This window comes from Rhinatrema bivittatum, chromosome 7 (genome assembly GCF_901001135.1).
Source record: "Rhinatrema bivittatum chromosome 7, aRhiBiv1.1, whole genome shotgun sequence".
NCBI lineage: Eukaryota > Metazoa > Chordata > Amphibia > Gymnophiona > Rhinatrematidae > Rhinatrema > Rhinatrema bivittatum.
The window spans coordinates 78,696,873-78,723,011 of NC_042621.1; the positions used below are offsets into that span (position 1 = coordinate 78,696,873).

Consider the following 26,139-nt stretch of genomic DNA (forward strand, 5'->3'; position numbering starts at 1 on the left):
TTCTTTAAGCCACCGCGCAATGGTTGCCCGTGAGCCGCTTCGCCTTGCTTCTTCCCACTGTGCAGGACGAACAGGTGGTCCATCTTTCGTACTGGTTCCGACATTTCCAGGTATCTGGCTAGCAATCTGCCGATGTCGAGACTGGCGCAGGGATCGACCTTCTTCCGACTTCTTCAAACCTTCCATGGTTGGTAGTGATATGGTTTGGTTGAGGTGGAAGTGTGAGACTACTTTGGGTAGGAAGTAGGGAACCGTGCGTAGATGGATGGTCCCCGGGGTGATTCTGAGGAATGGATCACGGCAGGACAGCGCTTGTAGCTCTGAGATGCGGCGGGCCGAGCATACGGCCAGCAAGAACACCATCTTCAGGGTTAGTAGACGGAGGAACAGGTCTCGGAGGGGTCTGAAAGCGGGTCCCGCTAGGAATTCCAGAACTAGGTTGAGGTTCCACAGGGGCACTGGCCACTTCAGTAGTGGGTGAATGTGTTTGACCCCTTTCAGGAATCGAGAAACATCTGGGTGTGCGGCAATGCTGTTGCCCCTCGCTCCTGGAATCGTAGCATGACAGCGCTGCCACCTGAACCTTGATTGAGTTGAGGGACAGGCCCTTCTGAAGTCCATTCTGTAAGAATTCCAAAATTATGGGGACTTTAGCGGAGTGTGGTTTGGTGCTGTGGTCTTCGCACCAGGCTTCAAATACACTCCAGATTCTTATGTACGTTAGCGATGTGGAGAACTTGCGTGCTCGGAGGAGGGTATCTATTACTGTCCCCGAGTATCCCCTCTTCCTCAGTCGGGCCCTCTCAATGGCCAGACCGTAAGAGAGAATTGAGCTGGATCCTCGTGGAGGATGGGGCCTTGTTGTAGTAGGTCCCTGTGTGGGGGCAGGGGTAGAAGATCCCCTGCCAGTAGTCTTCTCATGTCTGCGTACCAGGGTCTTCTTGGCCAGTCCGGGGCCACTAGAAGAACTATGCCTCTGTGTCGCCGAATCTTGTGAATGATTGCGCCCAGCAGGGGCCATGGGGGAAAGGGGGAAAGGCGTATAGCAGGGTCCCCGGGGGCCAGGTCTGTACCAGGGCGTCGATCCCTTGTTACTGAGGGTCTCGCCTGCGACTGAAGTAAGAACATAAGAACATAAGAACATGCCATACTGGGTCAGACCAAGGGTCCATCAAGCCCAGCATCCTGTTCCTACAGTGGCCAATCCAGGCCATAAGAACCTGGCAAGTACCCAAAAACTATGTCTATTCCATGTAACAATTGCTAATGGCAGTGGCTATTCTCTAAGTGAACTTAATAGCAGGTAATGGACTTCTCCTCCAAGAACTTATCCAATCCTTTTTTAAACACAGCTATACTAACTGCACGAACCACATTCTCTGGCAACAAATTCCCGAGTTTAATTGTGCGTTGAGTAAAAAAGAACTTTCTCGATTAGTTTTAAATGTGCCCCATGCTAACTTCATGGAGTGCCCCCTAGTCTTTCTACTATCCGAAAGAGTAAATAACCGATTCACATCTACCCGTTCTAGCCCTCTCATGATTTTAAACACCTCTATCATATCCCCTCAGTCGTCTCTTCTCCAAGCTGAAAAGTCCTAACCTCTTTAGTCCTTTCCTCATAGGGAGTTGTTCCATTCCCATTATCATTCTGTAGCCTTCTCTGTACTTCTCCATCGCAATTATATCTTTTTGAGATGCGGGCAACCAGAATTGTACACAGTATTCACGGTGCAGTCTCACCATGGAGCGATACAGAGGCATTATGACATTTTCCGTTTTATCATCATTCCTTTTTAATAATTCCCAACATTCTGTTTGCTTTTTTGACTGCGCAGCAACACGGCACCGCCGATTTCAATGTGTTATCCACTATGACACCTAGATCTTCTTTCTTGGGTTGTCGCACCTAATATGGAACCCAACATGTGTAATTATAGCATGGGTTATTTTCCCTATATGCATCACCTTGCACTATCCACATTAAAATTTCATCTGCCATTTGGATGCCCAATTTTCCAGCCTCACAAGGTTCTTCCGCAATTTATCACAATCTGCTTGTGATTTAACTACCCTGAAACAAATTTTGTATCATCTGCAAATTTGATTTACCTCACTCGTCGTATTTCTTTCCAGATCATTTATAAATATATTGAAAAGTAAGGGTCCCAATACAGATCCCTGAGGCACTCCACTGTCCACTCCCTTCCACTGAGAAAATGGCCCATTTAATCCTACTCTCTGTTTCCTGACTTTTAGCCAGTTTGCAATCCACGAAAGGACATCGCCACCTATCCCATGACTTTTTACTTTTCCTAGAAGCCTCTCATGAGGAACTTTGTCAAACGCCTTCTGAAAATCCAAGTATACTATATCTACCGGTTCACCTTTATCCACATGTTATTAACTCCTTCAAAAAAGTGAAGCAGATTTGTGAGGCAAGACTTGCCCTGGGTAAAGCCATGCTGACTTTGTTCCATAAAACCATGTCTTTCTATATGTTCTGTGATTTTGATGTTTAGAACACTTTCCACTATTTTTCCGGGCACTGAAGTCAGGCTAACCGGTCTGTAGTTTCCCGGGTCGCCCCTGGAGCCCTTTTTAAATATTGGGTTACATTTGCTATCCTCCAGTCTTCAGGTACAATGGATGATTTTAATGATAAGTTACAAATTTTTACTAATAGGTCTGAAATTTCATTTTTTAGTTCCTTCAGAACTCTGGGGTGTATACCATCCGGTCCAGGTGATTTACTACTCTTCAGTTTGTCAATCAGGCCTACCACATCTTCTAGGTTCACCGTGATTTGATTCAGTCCACCTGAATCATTGCCCATGAAAACCTTCTCCATTACGGGTACCTCCCCAACATCTTCTTCAGTAAATACCAAAGCAAAGAAATCATTTAATCTTTCCGCGATGGCCTTATCTTCTCTAAGTGCTCCTTTAACCCCTCGATCATCTAACGGTCCAACTGACTCCCTCACAGGCTTTCTGCTTCGGATATATTTTAAAAAGTTTTTACTGTGAGTTTTTGCCTCTACAGCCAACTTCTTTTCAAATTCTCTCTTAGCCTGTCTTATCAATGTCTTACATTTAACTTGCCAATGTTTATGCTTTACCCTATTTTCTTCTGTTGGATCCTTCTTCCAATTTTTGAATGAAGATCTTTTGGCTAAAATAGCTTCTTTCACCTCCCCTTTTAACCATGCCGGTAATCGTTTTGCCTTCTTTCCACCTTTCTTAATGTGTGGAATACATCTGGACTGTGCTTCTAGAATGGTATTTTTTAACAATGACCACGCCTCTTGGACATTTTTTACTTTTGTAGCTGCTCCTTATAGGTTATCAATGAAGAGCAGGAATCATACTCTGCATCACTCATTCTAAGAAGGCTAATCACAAAATTCAAATTCGGCAGCCGAGGGCGGGTCTGGGATGGGCCTACCCTTCACTAAAGTAAAGGAAATTATCAGGTAAGTAATATTTTCTCCTTCCTTAGCATTCGGGTAGGTCAATCCTAATGAGTGGGATGTACAAAAGCTAATCCCGAAAAGGGCAGGAGGCTGCCATTGGCCCAGACAATACTGCCTGCACAAAAGCGACATCCTCCCTAGCCCTAACATCCAAGCAGTAAAACTTGGAGAAGGTATGCAAAGATGACCATGTTGCTGCTCGGCAGGCGACAACAAACAAAGTTCCGCCCTCAATACGGCCTGAGCCCTCGTGGAATGTGGCCTAATCTGCTTCGGAAGACAACCTCAGCAATTACAAATGCTGCTGTAATGACCTCCTTAACCAAGCGAGTAATGGTTGTCCACGTCCCTGGTGCTCCCTGCCTAACTCCACCATGGAGGACAATAGGCGATCAGACTACGAACAGTCTTAGTCACCTCAAGTAGCGCAGTAAATGACGCTTAACGTCCAAGGAACGCAAAATGTGGTACTCAACTTTATCGCTGTCTCTGTCCAAGGCAGGTAGAGAAATGGACTGATTCAAATGAAAGTCTGAAACCACTTTGGGCAAAAAGGAATGCACAGACCTAAGTTGAACCGGAGTCATATGGAGAAAAGGCTCACAGCGGGAAAGTCTGCAGCTCAGAGACTCGATGAGATGAACAGATTGTTATCAGATTGTTATCAAAGTAAGCAGCCACAAGGAAAGAATATGCAGTGGTCAAAAAGTCAGACCTGCCAAGAACTCGAGGACCAAGATAAAATACCACAAAGGCACTGGAAGCCGCAACGGGGGGAAAAGATGTTAACTCTCCGCAAGAAATGGGACTCATCCGGAAGGGAAGACAAAGGCCCACTATTGACTCTTCCCCTGTAAAAAGCCAGTGCCACAAATGAAACCTTCAAGGTATTAAAGAGTCAAACCCCTAAGCAAACCATCCTGCAAAAATTCCAAATTCAAAGGAATTTTCACATTGAGCAGTTGAGTACCTCGCTCAGAACACCAGGTCTCAAAGACCCTCCAAACTCTAATGTAAGCTAGAAAAGTAGAAATTTTCTGGGCCCAAAGAAGAGTGGAAATTACAGAAGACAAATAATCACGATTCAACAGCCGAGCCCTTTCAGTAGCCAAGCCATAAGACAGAACCGACCCGGATCCTCATGCAGAAAGGATCCCTGATGTAACAGATCTGTCCAAGACTGTAGCCAGAGGGGACTGCCCATCAGAAGTCTCTGGAGATCGGCATACCATGGTCTTCGTGCCCAATCCAGAGCCACTAAAAGGTGTTGGTTTGAATTGCAATCTTCTGTACCAGTTTGCCTATCAAAGACCAAGGCGGGAATGTATGCAGCAGGGCTCTATGTGGTCACTCCTGAATGATACAGTCTATTCCCATCGCTTTTGGGTCCCACCTGCAACTGAAGAAGCATGGAACTTTCGTGTTGTTGAAGTTCGCCAAAAGATAAAGATGCGGTAGACCCCAACGGTCCACCAGAAGCTGAAAGGCCTCATCTGCCAGCTCCCATTCTCCTGGGTACAAGCTTCTCCTTCTGAGGAAACCGGCTCTGATATTGTCCTTTCCAGCAACGTGAGATGCAGATATGCTTAGGAGTTGCTGCTCTGCCCATACCATGAGCACATATATCTCCTCTGATACCTGCCGATTCTTAGTTCATGTAAGTCACCGGTCGCATTGTCGGACATTATCCAGACTGCCCAAGCCTCTAGCAGGCCCTACACTCTGGAACTCTTTCCCTATTGAAATCAGGCAATCAGATTATGTTAAGAATTTCAGAAAGTTAATTAAAACTTATTTTAGTTTTATGTTTGATTAATTGTTTCATCAGCAGTTATATTTGTTTAATTATGTTTTCATGTTTTCCATTATATTGAAGTTTTTATGATTTATTTATTGTTCTGTTTTAGTTTGTCTTTTATGTATTGTTTTTTATATTTTATTATGTATGTTTTTTTTATTGTACATCGCCTAGTCCTTTTTTGTGTTAGGCGATTCATAAATTAATAAAATCTAAATCTAAATTCTAGCTGCTTGGCAAATTGCAGACATGCCAACTGAACTGCTCGTGTCTCCAGTCTGTTGATGTTCCACTGCCGCTCCACTGCATCAGAACAGACAGAACCACAAAACAAGAAGGACAAAAGATAATAATCGAATCATGAAGAATAAATCAAACGAGAGAATGCAAGATTCTCAAACAACTCACTGACTATCATTTTATTTAAATATCCGTACTCTTTGCCTTATGTACTATATCAATTTTAATATGTACCAGAAAATTTTTCACTTGATAAATATTGTCTGCCTAGAAAACCATCTCTGTAATCAATCTTTGTTTGTTGAGTTATAATTATGAATGTCACTTTGTATACCTTTGTGATCTATACATGAAATCTCGGTATATAAAATGCCTAAAAATAAAATTGCCTAAATTCCAGCGCCCTCGCACCTTCAACGTCTGACAGTGTATCCCCCAGCCCCAGAGGCTCGCATCTGTTGAGAGTACCAACCAATCCAGCGTCATTAGGGAAATTCCCTTCCTGAGATGATCTGCATGTAACCACCAGTTCAACTGGAATGTAACCTCTAATGGACGAAACAGCCTCATCGTATAATTCTGCGACTGCGGACTCCATCAGGAGAGCAAGGTGTGTCTAAGAGCACGCATATGTGCCCTCACCCAGGAAACCACTTCTAATGTAGCAGCCATCAACCCCAGGATCTGAAGATAAGACCACACAGTGGGATGAACAGAATCTGCAGGAATCTGACTCACAGCATCAACTAGTGGACTCAAGATGCCAGCAGAAACACTTTGCCTTGCCTTGTATCGAATTGAACCCTGAGATACTCCAGGGTCTGAGACTGCTGCAAACTGCTCTTGGCCATATTCACCACCCAGCCTAGTTCCTGTCACAAGGAACCCACCCTGCAGAAAATGAGAAGATTCTCTTCCAACATCTTGGAAGAGACTGGTCAAGTCAACCAGTCGACCAGTCATCCAGACAGGGGTGAACTAGAATGCCCTCCTTGCAAAGGGCCGCTGCTACCACTACCATGACCTTGGAAAAGGCACTGGGTGCTATGGCTAATATGAAAGGCAAGGACTGAAACTGGTAATGACGATCCAGGATAGCAAATTTGAGGAACTGCCTACGTTCCTGCTGGAAGGGAATATGCAGATACGCCTCCGTCAGTTCCAGAGACGTAAGGTACTCCCCCTGCTTGAACCGTCATTATGACAGAGCGAATTGTTTCCATCTTGAAATGTGTGACTCATAGAGGTCGGTTGATTCCCTTGAGATCCAGTATAGGTTGAAATGAACCTTCCTTCTTGAACACGCCAAAATTAAAGGAATATCGGCCTGTATTTTGCTGCGATTCGGGAACAGGAGTCACTCTTTCAGAATCAACAGCCATTGTAATGTTGCTTCCTCTTCTACCCTCTTCTGAGGGGAGTTGTATGGAGAGACCATGAAGGCATCTGGAGGAATGCGAAGAAACTCTAGAGCATAGCTGTTCTGAACCACTTTGAGAACCCATTGATTCGAAGTAAACTGGGTTGACCTGTGATAAACTGGGATAAATGACCACCCCGCACCACCAGGTGAGACCGCAAACCTTCACTGGGAAGGCTGAGTGACTCAGCCCTCGGAGCCTGTATCCTTTTGAGGACCTCAGCGATGAAAGAACTGAAATCTTTGGAAGGGACAGGATCTCTGGTAAGAACCTCCCCTATAAGGCTGAAAGCAAGAGCGGCCACTCGACCAATCCGGGAAACTGACTTTTTATCCTTCGGCAAACGTGGGACCTGGGTCTCTCCCCATTTACTTGCCAGTTTGTTCCAATTCACTGCCAAACAAAAGCGAGCCTTTGAAAGGCAATTTAGTCATATTGGACTATGAAATAATATCTGCAGACCAATTGCACAGCCACAGCTGTCGCCTAGCCGCAATAATTAAAGCAGTTCCTCTGGCAACTGTGAGTACCAACTCATAGTCCACATCAGCCAAGAAGGCAGCCCCTGGTTTTACCATAGGTCCTAAATCACCCAACGCTGCCAGACTCTTGACAAAGCTACAACGTAGCCCGAGCAACTAAGGTGCAATATGAAGCAATTTGCAAGCTCACTATCATTGCCTCAAAGGCTTGCTTCAGGATAGTCTGAAAACTCCTATCCTAAGCATCCTTCAGAGCCGCTCCTCCCTCTACCGGGATGATGGTATGTTTCGTGACAGAACACACCAAGGCATCCATCTTAGGGAAACACAACTGCTGTCTGGCCTGCGGATCCAAGGGGTATAAACCCGCTAAGACAAGTCCTCCTTTAAAGGACGCTTCTGGCGCATTCCATTCCAGATCAATCAACTCCTGGATTGCATGCAAGAGGGGAAAGAAACAAGAAGTCTTGCACAGGGTGACCAAAATAGGATCCTTCTTCTGTGTCCCCCAAGGAATCAGGCCCTGAGATATCAGACCCGGCAACTTATCGCTCTGAAAGAAATGTAAAAGAGTTCTCTACGGCTCCAAATCTGGGGGAATATCCCTTTCCTCACCAGGAGAGCCCCCACCGTCATCATTGGTATCATCCTGATCCACCTGCATTTGAGCTCTGTCAGACTGCACTGCGCTACAGCGCTCAACTATAGAGAAAGGCAGAGGAACACTCGCAGTGCCTGGACCTACCTCAGTAGGAACTGCTGCTTCAGCATACTGGCCTTGTAGAAACGTGTGAAATCCCTGGAAGAATTCCACCCAGGAAAAAGAGGCCAAGTCCATTCCAGGCCCCCACAGGCCCAAACCTGACATCCTGCGAGAGCCAGTGTCCCCTGAGGATTTGAATCGTGGACCAATCAGAGGAGGAGACACCCCTGCAGTGTCTCCCTCGGTTCCACTCCCCTCAGACCAAGGAGATCGACCATCATCGGCAAAATTGGGAGGAGGTAAATCTCCCTGAGCATCCAAGCAGCACTGACACAGACTTACAGAAAGCTATGGCTAAATGGCAGGCAGCACAGACAGATAGGCACTTAGATTTCTTTGCTGCAGGCACCATGCTGTAAGCGCACAGCCTGATGAAGGCTCGTGCCTAGCTTTTCTGCTCGTACAAGCACACCAAATATGGATGCACAAAAATGTGCATCCAAGCCCATGCGCCTAGGTCATTTGTCCTACTAGACACCCAAACTGGATGCCCAGGACAGATACCTAAACTGGGAGCACACGAGGATGCACGCCGGTGTCCAGTAAAAAAATGCACGAAAGTGTCCTGTGGCATACCATACGCCAAAATGGGAGAAGCCTGGGCCTAGCAAAATGGCTGCTCAATCCACCATGTCTGCATTCTCTCCTCACTTCACAGAATTTCCCAGAGATGTGAGGACAGCTGAACTCCAAGAAAACAGACCCTTCTCCTGCTTTCTTCCTGTCACCGACTCTATTTTTTTTTTCAGAAGTTAAAAACTTTTACCTGTGCTTAGCCCTCCCTGGCTGAGAGTAGGTACAGGTTCCGGCTATGGGAGGGAGAGGACTAAAGCGTTCACTGCTGAGTATCTCTAGGCCTGCAACTGCTAATTGGAATTTAGGTCCACACTAGTCAGGGCTACCGGTCTGGGCACTCTGAGGGTGGGACCACATGGTATCACCTCAGGTGGCAAGTGGTGCTACATAGACATCTCTTTTCCAATTTATTTCTTCTTTTACTCACAGGCAATCTCCCAAAGGGAAATGCATGTCCACCATCTGCGGGAGATGGAGAATATTGGCAAGCTGATGTCGGGGCAGGACTATATGGGTGTGATGTCAGTTTTTGCTCTGTCTCCATATGCTGGCAGAGGTGCATAACCCACTCATTGGGATTCACCTACCCGAACACTAAGGAAGTGTATTTTTTCTTACAAATTTTACCTGCATGAAAAGAAAGTTTAAGGGTCCACAAGTACTTTGTAGCACAGCAATTTCAACAGGAAAGTACATGCATGATTTCTTTCTGGAACTTACTGCAAAGTCCACAAGAAAACTGGAGACTTACACTGTTTCTACATTAATTATGAGGTCACAAATTTTGTCACCTCAATACCGGTTAGTTAATGTCAGTCTTCAAATAAAAATGATTAAAAAAAGAATAGTGCCAATAAGTAAATCCTGACTGGAGACACTACGAGAAGGCACCGAGAGGGACTCGGCGGCGGAACAGAGAGAAAAAAAATCACGAAAATGCAAAAAAGAAGTTTTCCACTAGGTTAAAAAGCCAAAATGTTTAAGAGCTCAATCAACCATGAGGCTCACAGCTTCACGGAAAAGAAGAGACTGAAGAGGGACCCTATGTGGATACGAGGTATAGGGCATGCTCAGTGTGCCTAGTCAAAGTTTCTAGAAACATACGTCCAAGCACATGTAAAGCCGTACCCTCAGCTGAGCGTACTAATTGCATCAGCCTGTTTGCTGAATTTCTCTCTCTATAAAGAAAATAGTTCGGGTTCTGCTGTGCCTGCAGTCTGCTCTGTGCATTTGCCAGCAAACTAATGGCTCTGAATAGAATCAGTTGGCACCATTTGGATGTTCACTGGTTGTGGGGCAAGACATAAAGAAGTGAAGAAGGGCATACTATGATATACACCACAGATGTGGAAGTAGGGTCAGCCATGCATCTGATATTGCATGCCTATACATGGTTTGTAGGATTATTATTTATTTGGGAGTTATAAAATTGATGACATTTTTATATTAAGGGATGGGTCCCTAATTTTGCTGTGTGGCAGAATTCATGTGATATAAATTTAAATTTTTCTATGAATTATGATGTCTGTTAGATTGCCTTTTTTGGATCTATCAATTTATAAAGGACTACTCTGGTTCTTTCATGAGTTTATATGGGAATCCTATTGATTATAACTCATGGCTGTATTTTCAGAGCAGTTACCCAAGGAGGGTAAGTTAAAACTCCCATACAATCAATTTATTTGGCTGTAGAATTTGTGCATGGACAAAGCAGAGTATAAAAGGCAGGTACATGCTCTATTTATCAAGTCCCTATAGAGGCAATATTCCTTCATATATGAAAGGAATGCATACAAATAAACTTCTGCAATTCATGAATGACTCCGATTTTATAGTATATCTATCGAGGGCTCTCTTCTAGCCAGATCTGGCAGGCGTGTTGACACTTCAGTAAGAGAATCTCCAACATCAGTCAAATCTGTTCATGGAGAAAGCACCCGATATATGCATATGGACAGACAGACAGATATGGTAACAGCAATAAGTGCTTTGCATTGATGAAGCATACCTAAAAAGGCAAGAAAGCAAAAATATTTAAAATTCAGACCGGAAGCCAGGTTATGACAAAGGAGAATGTTAGTTTTAACCAGCAACCAACTAGATTACACTCTAATGTTTAAAAAAACAACAAAAAAACACCCCAACAAAAAAAAAACAACAATGGTACAACAGGGGCTTTCTAACCCCTATAATATACTAGATGACACACAAATGACTTACACTATTAAAAAACCTAATAGTTTTTGGAGGCTTAGATGATCTTTGATTTCTCACCCTGAAAAGTTCACTGTATCCTAACTTTTTTATTTCTGCTATTAACTGGAGGGGAATGATAAAATCAGATACTTTAGTGATAGTGGTAACAAATGGCAAAGAAAATGAGACATACAGATCTTTTATCTCAGCCCTTGCTTCTTCAAGCAGACTATGTCCATATCTAGGTAGCACAGCTTGAGTAGATCTTGAAATCATCTCTGGGTCTTGCATTCTCATTCCTGAAATAAATTCAAAATGAAAAAAATTAGCATAACCATGTAAAGTGAATAATTCATGATATAGCAACAGTTTAAGATTACAAGTTAGGGATCACAAATAAGTTATTGCTTCAAATGCTGTAAATTTTGGCTATAGCAGGGAAAAAAAAAAAAAAGAGTTCTTTTCTGTGATGTTACTTGTTGTTAAGACATAAAAATCTGGCAAATAATGGAGAGCTCCACTACAAAGAAATACGTGGCTTGCAAAATGTTCAGTCAGTTTATCTTTCCATATCTTTTAAGGCAGAATGCAGCGTTAGGTTTGGTACAATTTTCAGCGTCTCTCTTCCTCCTGTAGATTCTATAGGTTGCCAGTACTACATTACCATACATGTTATCTAGGTGACAAGAGTTTAATTTCAAGGGGAGACCTCTTAGCTAAATCAAGAAATCCCTCTGCTTTTACTCTGTGCAAACAAGATCTTTGCCACTGATTAACAGACCCTTTTCCTCTGCCAGATAGGCAAAGTAGTCCCAACACACTTACTCAATCAGGATTAGTCCATTTGCTATGAATACACAAAAAGAAAATTTAACCAAAAGAGTATGCCCCCTCAGAGCAGTCATCAGAAAAGATAACACCCGCTTTTTCAATAGTCCCTTACCCATTGGTGTTCTAATTCTCTATTTCATATCATTTCCAATCATAATATTACTGCCCTCTAGCCTTCCTAAGCACCCTTGTAATTATGCCCTTCAGCAAAACAGTAGTTTGAGTGAATCTCCAAAGATTTTTGACAAAGTTGATTTCACATGGTATCATAGTAACTTTAATTGAATAGAATTATTTGTGCTTAGATGCCTTTCTGGTACATTATGTACAGCTCTCTCTATTATTAAAGAATGGGAACATCAATCAGCTAAAAAGTCATTTAAACATAATTAAACAAAGAAAAAGACTTAACAAATAGCACAAAGAATAAAATATTTTATTTATTTAGTTTAGATTCTGTCTTTCAGACACTTCAAAGAAGATTATATTTAATAAGCATACATATATACCTTAACTTTTCTATTCTCTATAAATATTCTATCTCCATTTCGGTTAGAAAACAGTGCTCAGGAGATCACCTAAGCAAACATCTGACTAAAGAACTAAAGAATCTTGACCTCACAGACACCAACTCAGCTACATCTTCTTGGTTCAACATCACTAACAAGGTTGCCGATCAAGTATGTCCTATGAAAACAAAGACCATCAACCCAGACAAAGACAATAGGAAGCCATGGTTCACTACAGAGCTAAAGTCACGCAAACACGAGCTTAGAAGCAAAGAAAACCAATGGCGAAAAAACCCAACTAAAACATCCCTTCTCAACTACAAATCATGTCTCAACACATACAGAACCGAAATCAACAAAACCAAGAAAGAATTCTTTTCCAAAAAAATACACCACTTCTCATTTGATTCTAGAGCACTCTTCGCCTATGTTTCAACCCTCACTAAACCACCTGGACCGTGCATCCCAGACGACCAAGCTCTCACAAAAGCCGAGGAGCTGGCCAACTACTTTGACAACAAAATTACCACTCTCGTTGCCCCTCTCAAAGGGACACCCCCGCACACTAACGTCACCAGCTTCCATAGCTCTCAAGCATCTACAGCATCCGCTCTTCAACCCAACACTCACACACCAGAGCTCACATCCCTCGAACCCACGTCCACCATGGAAATAGCAAACATTCTTAAGAAGATAAAACCATCTTCTCACCCCTTGGACCATATCCCATCAAACCTCCTGAGCTCCATCCCTGACATCGTAGCCAAGCCACTCACAGATATCATTAACTGCTCTCTCGCCCAAGGCCAAGTTCCCAATCAACTCAAGTCTGCAAGGCTCAAACCTCTCCTCAAAAAACCCAACCTTCCCACAACAGATCCTGCTAACTACAGACCTATTGCAAACCTTCCTATGTTAGCCAAAATTATGGAGAAAGTGGTTAACCGACAACTTTCGGAATTCCTCGATGACAACAATATCCTCACCAATAACCAATTTGGATTCCGGAAGAATAAGAACACCGAATCACTATTAACTACTCTAGCTGACACCATCATCTTCAATCTTGAAAAAGGCCATCCTTGCCTTCTCGCACTCCTGGATCTCTCAGCGGCGTTCGACACCGTGAATCACACTAGCTTACTACAACGACTCACAGATATCGGCATCACAGGAGCAGCATTCAACTGGTTTAAATCCTTCCTAGAGAACAGAACATACAGAGTCAAAATAAATAACAAGGAATCCCATCCCATCCAAGCCAATATGGGAGTACCACAGGGATCCTCACTCTCCCCCACCCTCTTCAACATTTATCTTCTCCCACTCTGTCACTTACTCTCCAACCTCAAGCTTACCCATTTCCTTTACGCGGATGACATTCAAATTATCATCCCCATAACCGACACCTTACACAAGACCATGGCCTTCTGGAATAAATGCCTCTCATCCATCAACGAGCTGTTAAGCAGCCTCAACCTGGTTCTGAACACCAACAAAACAGAAATCCTGATAATAGCACCGGAAAAACATACCTCACAGACCTCAAGCAACTCTCCAGACACCTCAGGATACACCACCTCACCACAAGTCAGAGATCTGGGTGTGATATTAGACGACAGATTCAACCTCAATAAATTCGTCAACAACACCACCAAAGAATGCTTTTTTAAATTACAAGTTTTAAAGAAACTAAAACCACTTCTACGTTACAGAGACTTCCGCACAGTACTCCAAGCCATCATTCTCCCAAAACTAGACTATTGCAACTCACTTCTGCTGGGACTTCCTGCCTGCTCTACCAAACCCCTCCAGATGGTGCTGAATGCCACAGCAAGAATTCTCACCAACGCCAAAAAAAGAGACCACATCACCCCGATCCTCCAGCACCTTCACTGGCTCCCCATTAAATACAGGATACAGTTCAAAAGCAGCATGATGATGCATAAGGCCCTTCATAACATATCCCCACTCAACTTAACCTTCAAGCTGCAACTACATACTTCGGACAAGCCGACTAGAAGTGCATACCAAAACAGAATGATTACTCAGCCCGCAAAATCCTCACTGAGAAAACGCGCGCTATAAACCGCGGGCCCGTCCCTCTGGAACTCCCTACCACCAGACCTCCGCCTGGAGCCGTGCCACACCACTTTAAGGCGAAATTAAAAACTTGGCTCTTCCTGCAAGCATTCCCAGAGAGCTAAGAACTAACTGATATAACAACCCATAATTACCCTGATCCATTGGTTCTAATGTATTTTTTTTTCTCTGCACTACTTAGCTAAGACTAAATTGCCTTACTTATATGTTTAAAGTTTGAAACTAGTTAGTTGGTTTGCTTATTCTTCTCATATCAAGTTCTGATTTGTTCCAATGATTTGTTCCAATGAAAAAAATTTGTTCCATGTAAACTGCCACACGGCAGTAGTTATTACCGTTTAACTGTGAACCGGAGTGATATGTATTGTATACAGGAACTCCCGGTATATAAATCCATAAATAAATAAATAAATAAATCTCCAAGCAGTACTTTTTTTTCCCACTTGTAGAGATTGGATTACAATTTCTCAATCTTGATTTTTGAACTACTGCATAAACACAAGTTATGCACAGTGGCTTGTACTCTCCCTTCCATTAGAGGCTTGAAAAGATCACAACATACCAAAGTATTGCTAGGCAGATGACCAAAACTATATACTACTGTCAAACAAGCTTTAAGTTTTATTCCAACAATACACAAACAATTTAACAATTACAGGCTCACTTTGCTATGCCTAATGGTTTTTTCCATAGATAGCAGGATGAATTAGCCATGATCTGTGTGTCATGATTCAGTGGTACTGAACAGATCTGTCTTTCCAAGCTAGTAGATTGCTGTGCAGGTGCTGCCTCAGAGCCTCTTCAGTCCATGTCAAAGCTGGCAGGAGTATAGTCTACTCTTCAGAGAGGAGGGTGAGCATCTCATGGCTAATTCATCCTGCTGTCTATGGAAAACACTGTTTACCATAAGCAAACTTGCTTTTTTGTGGCGATAAAAGGGCTGAAATTAGCCATGATCTATGGGGAATCCCAAGCAGAGGGCTACAGTGGAATGTTTACTGGTAAACAACCCAGAATCTACTGTGGAGAACAGACTATTTTGGAATATCTGGTTCAGGACTACTCGACCAACTGCAAAGATGGTAGTTTATGTGAAAGTATGCACTGAAGACTAGGTCGCAGCTTTAAAAAATCACATAATTTGCTATTTCCAGCACAATATGGCTTCAGAAAAAGCTACAGTACAGAAATGCTGTTACTATCATAACAAGACACAGTACTACGAGGATTTGACTCAGGATCGGCTTACCTCTTACTAGATCTATCAGCAGCGTTCGACACAATAGATCATAATATCATGATAACCAGATTTTAAAAATCAGCATAAAAGGTACTGTTTTACAACGGTTCACATCATACTTAACCGATCGTTCCTTTAAAGTAAGAATTGAAAGTTGCACCTCAAAACCATTATACCTAGAAACAGGATTACCTCAAGGTCAGCACCATCGTCCATGCTATTTAACATTTACTTAACACCACTATGCCATGTCTTATCAGGTCTAAGTATCAAATAATTCATTTATGCAGACATTCAATTTTTGGTTCCAATAAATACATCAATTGAAGTTGCACTAAAAACTTTAAAAATGTATTTCTCAAGCATAAAACAATTGATTCAACAAATGAAATTAGTTTTAAATTTAGAAAAAACAGAAATAATCATTATAAATAGGAAAATAGCAGGTATCACTATCACCTACAGTACAGTTAAATAATCAAACAAATATAGAACTATCAGAATTTGGATGCGATCTAGGTCAATCTGTCAATGAAAAAACATATTACCCAAAAAATATTATTTATTTATTTTATTTAAAAAATTTTCTATACCGTCGTTAAGTTAAATACCATCACAACGGTTTACAGAAGGGCACGATAAAGAGAAATAAGGGTGGTATAGATTACAAATTACTCGTGTGCCATCATAGTACGGTAACAATGTAAAATAATAAACTGGGTGTGTAAGTTAAACCTGATTGTTAGGAACAAATTAGGAAGTTTGATTTTAACATTAATATGCTTATGTAGGTTACTAAAAACTTGTAGCTTGGTGCATCCTTATCGCTCAACTATTTTTCTCCTTTTCTTTATCTTTATAAAATGCTTGTTTAAAAAGCCAGGTTTTCAGATTAGTTTTGAATAATTTCAGATTTGTCTGTAGTCTTATTTCGAGTGGCATGGTATTCCAGAGTACAGGACCAGCCAGTGACAGTGCTCTTTCCCTTACTTGCGTGAGATGTGCTGATTTGACAGAGGGGTCAGTTAGTAGAGCTTTATTTGCAGATCTCAGGTTTCTTTGTGGTACATGCATGCGCAGTGCCGTGTTAAGCCAGTCGGCTTTATCATCGTGGATTAGTTTATGGATTATACAAAGTGCTTTATATTGTATTCTTTGTTCAATTGGAAGCCAGTGGAGTTCAGCAAGTGTTCCTGTAATGTGGTCATTCTTTTTTTTGCCTGTCAAAACTCTGGCAGCGGAATTTTGCAATATTTGCAGAGGCCGAATTGTAGATTGAGGTAGTCCTAACAGCAGGGAGTTACAATAATCTGTGCTAGCGAATATCATTGCTTGTAGAACTGTGCGAAAATTGTTAATCGTTAATAGAGGTTTTAGTCTTCTTAGGATCATTAGTTTTGCATAACCTTCTTTTATTTTCTATGAGATGTGTTGTTTCATGTTTAGCTCAGTGTCAATTATTACTCCTAGATTCCTAACTTTTGTTGCTAACTCGGTGGTTTGAATATTTTTGATTGTGAATGTTGGTTGTGTGTGGTGAGTGTTTTTACGTTCAAGATGTAAGAATTCAGTTTTGTCAATGTTTATAACCAATTCCATCTGGTTTAGGAGCTGTTTGATTATTTCTAGGTACATATTGGCTAGTTTCATTGTTTCTTCAATGGTGTTTGGAATGGGTAACAGTAATTGTATATCATCTGCATAAATGTAATATACAATTCCCAGTCCTGCTACTAAGTGACATACTGGGAGGAGGTAGATGTTAAAGAGTGTTGCAGATAGGGCTGATCCCTGTGGGACACCAGTTAGCAGTTTGACTTTGTCTGAAAGTGCATTTTTGATTTGTACCTGAAAACATCTATTGTTTAAGTATGACTCGAACCATTTTAGTGTTTTGTTAGTGAGTCCTATTTCTTTCAGTCTATTGATTAGTATTCTGTGATTTACAGTGTCAAATGCTGCAGAGAGATCTAATAGAACCAGAATGTAGTGTGTTCCTGTATCGAATCCTCTTTAGATATTGTCTGATAGAGCTAATAGCAATGTTTCTGTACTGTAGTGTTTGCGGAATCCATGTTGTGCTAGATATAGTATGTTGTTATTTTCAAGGTGGTTAGATAGTTGTTTTTGAACTGATTTTTCGATTAGTTTGGCTATTAGGGGTAAGTTGGAGACTGGTCTGTAGTTGCTAAGATTTAAGGGGTCAAGGTTCTTTTTCTTAATAATTGGCTTGATTATGGCTCCTTTCAAGGTATCCGGCATTACTCCTTCGTCTAGTGAGAGGTTGATGATTTTAGTTAAGGTTGGGGTTATTGTGTCGGCTATTTTTTTAAGTTCTGTAATGGGTATGGTGTCGCTTTTGTGGGTAGCAGGGTTTAATTGCCTAATCATTTTTTCTACTTCAGGGTGTGATACTTCCTCAAATTCAGCCCACATACTGACGTCTCTAGTGGGCATCCTAATCTCTTGTTTTGTAGTTACTGGGATTTTTTTCCTTAGATTCTCAATTTTGTCTTTAAAGAATTGGGCTACATCATTGCATTGATTTTCTTGTAGGGTTAGATGATTGATAGTGTTGTCACATGTTAGGTTGTTTACTATATTAAATAGGGTTCTGGCATTGTTTGCAAATTTTTCTATTTTTGAGTTGTAGTATTTTTTTTTGGTGTCTAAGATTGTTTTTTTGTAGTATGCTAGTTGTTTTCTGTACTTAGTTAGTTAAAGAATGGTTATTATAAGTTGAATATTAAAATGACTAAAACCACTTTTACACATAACCGATTTCAGAACAATTCTACAGACTGGTATATTTTTTTAGTTTGATTACTGCAATTCACGTTTACTTGGCTTACCATACTCTACAATACGACCCCTTCAATTCCTACAGAACGCGTCAGCTAGAATTCTCACATGTCATAAAAAAACAGAACACATCAAATCAGCCTTACAAAATCTGCACCGGCTTCCGGTTAAATTTCATGCACAATATAAAACTTTAACAATTATACATAACTCAATTTAAAATAAAAATGTAGAACGGTTAAATACATCGCTGCATTTGCATACCCCTAGCAGAAACTTGAGATCAGCAAATAAAGGTCTCTTACAGATGCCCACTGTACAAGGAGCATGGCTCAGAGAAGTCAGAGAGAGATCGATTTCTGTGGCTGGTCCCAAGCTCTGGAATAGCTTGCCAAATTTAAGATTAGAATCCGATCCCAAGCGTTTTAAAAAAGACCTAAAAACTTGGTTATTTGAAATTGCTTTTCAGCTCCCACATACAGGATAATGGCTAAAAATTGAAGGAACCCAGCTTATGAGCATTTGATTAATTTAGTATGTTTTTGTGGTAGATTTGCACATTGTTTTAATTTATGATTTAATTATGCTATGTATTTTATTTTTCAACTTTATTGTAAACCGCCAGGTTTGTACCCCAGATTGACGGTATATAAATAAATATATATTATTATCTTAATTCGGCACCCTTCTGAGGTGTGCAATTGAGGACACCGTTGCTCTAACTTGATGGGCTCGAGTCAGAGTAGTAAGTTCGAGATCAGCTGCAGAATAGCAATGCTGGATGCAGTTAATAATTCAGTCAAAGACCGCTTAGGAACAGCTATGCCGAGTCTATTTGGATCGTAAGAGATGAACAGCTGCAATGTTTTCCTATAGGGCTGAGGATGATGCTTGTAATAAGTGAATGCCCTTATGTCAGCCAATGCATGAAGAGCTTCTCCCTGTCGTGGGCATGAGGTCAAGGAAAGAAAGTGGACAGTACAAAGGACTGGTTAATATAGAACATGGACACCACCTTCGGTAAAAACTTAAGGTGTGTCCAAAGTACTATCTTATCGTGGAAAAACTGCAGATATGGTGGCTAATGCACCAAAGCTTACAATTCACTAACATGATGTATAAAGTAAATGCTAATAGGAAAATTACTTTCCAGGTGACATCCTTAAGTGATGCAGATTCCTTGGCTCAATTGGAGGTTGCATTAAGTATGTGAAAACTACATGGAGGTCCCAGGATACCGGAAGTTTGTGAACCAGCGGATGTGTCTGCATTGTTTACTGGGCAATGGTAAGCTGCAAAGGCACCAAGATGCACTCACACTGATAAGGTTGTCACTAGGCCAGATTGTGATAGATAATGGAGATAAGAAGATGTCTTGGCTCACACTTGAAGGGATCTCATTTGGGAAACACATACCAATACGAATATCTTTTCCATTTAAAGAAGTAACTACGTCTCGTGGAAGGCTTCCTAGCTAAGTGGACATTTATATGAGATATATACACCATGCTTGTCTGGGCCACAATGGTATGATGGTGGCTTGGTCCCACAAAACTTTCTGTATGATCCTCACTATAAGCATTATAGGAGGAAAAGTGTATTCAAGGCCTATGCTCCAGGGTAGTAGGAAAGTATCATAAGTTTTCTGTAGTGTGCTGGATAGTATGAAGCAGAATTGATTTAATTTCCGCTTCTGTTCTGTCGCAAAGAGATCAATCCAGGGTTGACCCCAAAGTCGGAAGAGACAATCTGCTGTGGATTGCTAAATTGACCATTCGTGAGGCTGGAATAAACTGAGATTATCTGCCAGGGTATTCGTTATGCCTGACATGTAAGAGGTCTGTAGTGTGGCTTCGTTGTCCACTGCTCACTGCCATATGAGAAGGGTCTCCTGGCAAAGGATATAGGATCCTGTTTCTCCTTGTTTGCTCACATAAAACATGGCAACGATTGTCCATTTGAATCAGGATGTTCTTCCCTCATAGGAGGTGAGTAAAGGCTCGCAGGGCACTGTAGATTGCTCAGAGTTCTAGAAGGTTGATGTGAAGATGCGTTCTTGAGGAGTCAAAATGCCTTGCATTTTGTAGGGACCAGTGTGAGCTTGCCAGTCCAAAGTTGAGGTATCTGTCCCCAGTATAACCTGGTAAGGAATAGGTTGGAGTGTTGCCCCTATGAGAAGCACTGCAGACTGTAACCACCAATGGATTTCCAACTTCATCTCTGGAGTGAGACAAATGGCTGTATTTAGAGGCTGCAATAGCTAATGCCATTGTGAATTCAGTCTCCATTGAAGTCAATGCACATGTAAACGCATACGAGGGATCACATGGAGCGTGCTGCAAGGTGTCCGAACAGCACCAGAAGATGGCGTGCTGTGAGAGTCAAGGAAATTAATAAGGATTTGGCAATTCAGATTAATGTCGTCACTCTGCAGGGAGGAATGCCTTTACTTGCTCCGAGACTATGATGGCTCCAATGAATTGCAGGCACCAAGTGGGTACTAAGATTGATTTCTCAAAGTTTATGAGGAACCCCAGTGAGAGAGGGCTGCTGGCGGGGAGGCCAGGCTCCATCAATTAGAGAAGACCAGCTTCTGCCACTCGCCCTCTTCATGAAGGATGCTGTTAAGGAGGCCAGGCCCTGCTAGCGAGAGTAGACTTGCTGCTAGACCTCCCACCAGCATGAGAGACCGCCCTGGCAGGATGGCCAGAACGCACCAGCCAGAAAAGAGCCAGATGGACCGTCAGGTGAGAAAAGGAGGGGAGGAATGAGAAGGAAAAGCATAAGAAAAGGGGTGAGCTAGATCTTCCATGAAGATAGGGCCCTGTCATAACTGGCCCTTGTCTGTCAGCAACTGTAGAGATTCTTCCACCTTGAGACACATCAAATTGGCATACCATGGTCTCCTTTCCAATCCGGGGCTACCATTAGAACCAAAGAAAGATGATCTTCGATTCTTCTTAGCACTCTTCATATGAGTGGCTAAAGAGGAACACATGGAGGAAGAGGGTACTATGAATGTTAAACTAATGAATGTTAAAACATTGTGCTCTGGATTTTTCATGATCTTTCTGCACAAGCATGGAATCAGATCCTGTATTACATGGTTTTGCCTCAAAGTTTGCTAAAGCATTCAATACCTGAATTACAAAGACTTCTGTCCACTGCCTCTTGTCAAAAGTCAAGAGGATTGAAAAAGGATTGCCAATCACAGATAATGTGTACCTTTCAAAAACATTGGTTTTCCCCATAGTACAATTTCCAATTGACAGCATAGACAGACATAATAAAAATAGTAAAGGAAGTATAAACCTACAAACTGTTCTGCTACACCTCAAAGAAGAATCAAAGTATATGAATGAAATACAGAATATGTATGTTTAGGTGCAAAAAACACATCTATTTTAAAAGCACTTAATATTACACTGCATAATACCTTTTCTCAGGTTTTCTTGCATCATAACTCCTTCAGCCACTTTTTTGAGCCCCGAATTGATACGAGATTGCACGTAGTTGTATGGCGTGTGCCTGTGACCCTGAATTTGAAGCTGCTGTTTTGCTGCAATTAATCTGTTTTGAAGACCTTCATTGTGTTTCTCAAGTTCACGAATATTCTCCTGCAGCTGCTCAATTATTTCCTCCAGTTCCACATCCCGCCCCGACCGCTTGGGGCCACCACCAACCTGCTCATATTTTTTTTTGTCTTTAACAAGCCGTATTAACTTGGTGGCCATTCTGGTGAAATAATAAAAAGATAAAAAAAGAAATTTGAAAAGTAAGCATTAAAAAGCATTTTGTTGAAGGGACATAATCACTGTGAAGACTTCAATGCAGAACCTGAATAATAAATTTCAGGTTTTGATATAACTATTACTGCTTGTGCAGAACTCTTTGAAGATAATTGAAACCATTGGGCAGCAATCTGCTTTATAGCACTGACAAATAACAGTTTCCTTTGGCTTATCATTTAAGGTTAGCAAAGAGGGGACGCATATTTACTCCATATGTTCCTTCAACATAATTTAAAGCATCTTAATAACAGGCAGCAATCCAGTTATATAATTTTTGTTTTTCTGTAAGATTTGAAACCACATTTTAAGTCTAAAAACATTAAGACTACAAAGGGCTAGCATAAAGCCAGTGTGGGAGTGATTTTTAATTACATTGGTTGTTCTTTTTACCTGTATAGGCTATAATGAATACCACCAACATATTTTATGAAAGAAAAGTTACTATTAGTTTATAGTGTAATTAAATGCAGAAAGAAGGGTTAGCATTCCTGTTTAAATAACTGACATTTTACTTTTAGCATCTCAAGAGTTGTACCCTGAATTTTAATTTTGATAAGCACTACTAAGCCAAAATAAAAGAGAATATATGGAGATGTTATAATATCCTAGAATAGGGGGGGGGGGGGTGTCAACTCCAGTCCTCGAGATCCACAAACAGGACAGGTTTTCAGATTATCCACAATGAAAATGCATGAGACAGATTTGCTTATAATGGAAGCAGCATATGGAATTCTATCTATTTGTGGCTCCTGAGAACAGGAGTTGGCCACCCTGCCCTAGAACAAAAATCTACCCTCCAGTAAATGGAAAATCTTGCCTTCAGACATAAAAAGATGGCTTTGGAGGCTGGCTCAGTGGCAGGTGCTTAACATTGCTATGCCAAAGATCTGGTTTTGATCCTGGGCCATGCTTCTGCTCTTTGGGCTGGCCATGAACACTATGGAGGCTGCATTCACAGCCCAGTTCTGATGCTTAGTGACCAGACCTAAGGTACAAGTTAGCTAAGGTGTGGAGGGAACTACGGTTTGTGGCCTCTGGTCAAGGGCTATTGCTGCAATGGCTGGGCTGAACTGGAATAGGGCGAAATAACTCAGGATCACTATGAATGAAGACTCATGGCACCATTGCCCACTAGAAGCTGGTTCTGATTGAACTTGAAGTACAACAGAAAAGGAGGGACAAAAAAAATGACTTGGATGATAAACACAAAGTACAAGACTTCACAAAACTGGTCACACACTGCAGTTATTTTTTGCAGTGGCCTTAGAAGGCTGAAAATAAAAAGCTATTACATTTGTTCAGAGAGGCTTGTTTTATTTTGGAAAGCAAGTTGTCAACAGTGTTTGTGTTTTAATTTTTTAAAGTGAAAAAACAAACATAAAAGCTTTGAAATAGGTACAGTGAATTCTTCCTTCAAAGAGTACAAAGTAGAAAATATTTCATAAGTAGATAAGCTGTACCAGTGATCTAACAGTATATGTACTCCATAACCTTTGTATCATCTCAACTCGTCCCCCACCAAAAAAATGTTTATACATTACAGAAACAGATGACCCATAGTGCATATGGGTTTAAAATTATTTCAAAATAAAATTACCAAAAGAAATCCAATCTGTTACATATTTTTACAAGTTCTGATGCATGTTAAAATTCCACTTAAAGCAAATTAAAAAAATAAAAATGGAATATACATTTTTAAGGGAACTACTACCATTTGTTAGAAGTAAGGAGACATGTAGCCTAATAACTGAAATTATGCACATCAAAAAGCAAAAAAACAAAAAAACCCCAATTTTTAAAAAATTAAAACGGTGCGTTCTATCTGTGATTGCTGGGGGGGGGGGGGGGGGGGGGGGAGATTCTTGAAAATAATGGTCAATACACCAAAAATCCTACTTTTATTGGACTAACAACATTTCTTGATTAGCTTTTAGGAGCTAACAAAATGAGAAAATTACTATTTACCTGATAATTTCCTGTTCTTTAATGAAGGCAGGTTAATCCATACCAATGGGTTATGCACCTCTACCAGCAGATGGAGATGGAGCAAAGCTGACATTGCAATATATATATATATATATATATATATATATATATATATATATATATATATATATATATCATTTTTTTTGTCCCTCCTTTTCTGTTGTACTTCAAGTTCAATCAGAACCAGCTTCTAGTGGGCAATGGTGCCATGAGTCTTCATTCATAGTGATCCTGAGTTATTTCGCCCTATTCCAGTTCAGCCCAGCCATTGCAGCAATAGCCCTTGACCAGAGGCCACAAACCGTAGTTCCCTCCACACCTTAGCTAACTTGTACCTTAGGTCTGGTCACTAAGCATCAGAACTGGGCTGTGAATGCAGCCTCCATAGTGTTCATGGCCAGCCCAAAGAGCAGAAGCATGGCCCAGGATCAAAACCAGATCTTTGGCATAGCAATGTTAAGCACCTGCCACTGAGCCAGCCTCCAAAGCCATCTTTTTATGTCTGAAGGCAAGATTTTCCATTTACTGGAGGGTAGATTTTTGTTCTAGGGCAGGGTGGCCAACTCCTGTTCTCAGGAGCCACAAATAGATAGAATTCCATATGCTGCTTCCATTATAAGCAAATCTGTCTCATGCATTTTCATTGTGGATAATCTGAAAACCTGTCCTGTTTGTGGATCTCGAGGACTGGAGTTGACACCCCCCCCCCCCTATTCTAGGATATTATAACATCTCCATATATTCTCTTTTATTTTGGCTTAGTAGTGCTTATCAAAATTAAAATTCAGGGTACAACTCTTGAGATGCTAAAAGTAAAATGTCAGTTATTTAAACAGGAATGCTAACCCTTCTTTCTGCATTTAATTACACTATAAACTAATAGTAACTTTTCTTTCATAAAATATGTTGGTGGTATTCATTATATATATATATATATATAATGGGGATATATATATATATATATATATATATATATATATATATATATATATATCCCTGCACAGACATCAGCTCGCCAGTATTCTCTGCAAAAGCCAACTGTGGACAGACTAACAACATTTGATTATAACTAGCAACAGACAACACTCAAGCACTCAGATAACAGGGAACACTGAGCTCTAACAGAGTTTAACATCACTAATTTAGGGACCAGTCATCCTCAGAAATGCAGACATTCAGGACGACACTAGAACCACAGACTGGCAGCTAAGGGCGGGAAGGTGGAGTCACCTGTCTTCACTAAAGAAAAGGAATTTATCAGGTAAATAGTAATTTCTCCTTAGACTTCAGACAGGTTAATCCACACCAGTGGGATGTAACAAAGCTACTCCCTAATATGGCGGGAGGCTGCCCTTGGTCTAACCGACACTGTACGCTCAAGGTTGCACCCTCTTGGGTCTTCACATTCAGAAAGCAAAACCTGGAAAAGTATACAATGAGAATCATGTCACAGATCGGCAAAACTCAAGGGGAGACAACAAAGCTCCAGCCATGACACTGCTCGAGCCCTAGTGGAATGAGTCCTAACCCATCTAGGTAATGGCTGCTCAGTATTCACATATGCAACTGAGAACGTCCTTAATCCAGCAGGCTATGGTAGCCCGTGATGCCGACTCACCCTGTTTACTGTCACCATGGATAACAAATAGGTGGTCAGTGTTCTTGGGAGGTTTAGTAACCTCCAACTACCTCACCAGATGCCTCTTGACATCCAAGGTCCACAACAGAGGATATTCATTCGTATCTCTCTCTCTCTCTCTCCCTTGTCCAGCATTGGCAGGGAAATTGAATGATCCAAGCGAAGTCAGAGACCACGTTTTGGCAAAAAAGACTGAATAGCCCGAAGCTGGACTGCTCCTAGAGATACCCACAGAAATGATCCCCAGCTGAAAAGCCTGCACAAATCTCCACGCGCAGAACACATTG

At 41.4% G+C, this 26,139-nt stretch overlaps 1 protein-coding gene across 7 annotated transcripts in view; it reads right to left on the bottom strand.

Annotated features, from left to right (window-relative positions):
- The window catches only part of RPGRIP1L (RPGRIP1 like), a 375,908-nt gene that overhangs the window by 303,269 nt on the left and 46,500 nt on the right, over nt 1-26,139 (bottom strand). For all 7 annotated transcript variants that reach the window (XM_029608561.1, XM_029608562.1, XM_029608558.1 and 4 more), the window contains 2 exons: nt 21,873-22,171; nt 11,145-11,250 (listed from right to left, as the gene is read on the bottom strand). In XM_029608561.1, the coding sequence (XP_029464421.1) occupies nt 11,145-11,250; nt 21,873-22,171 (405 nt within the window). The remainder of the gene's footprint in view (nt 1-11,144; nt 11,251-21,872; nt 22,172-26,139) is intronic.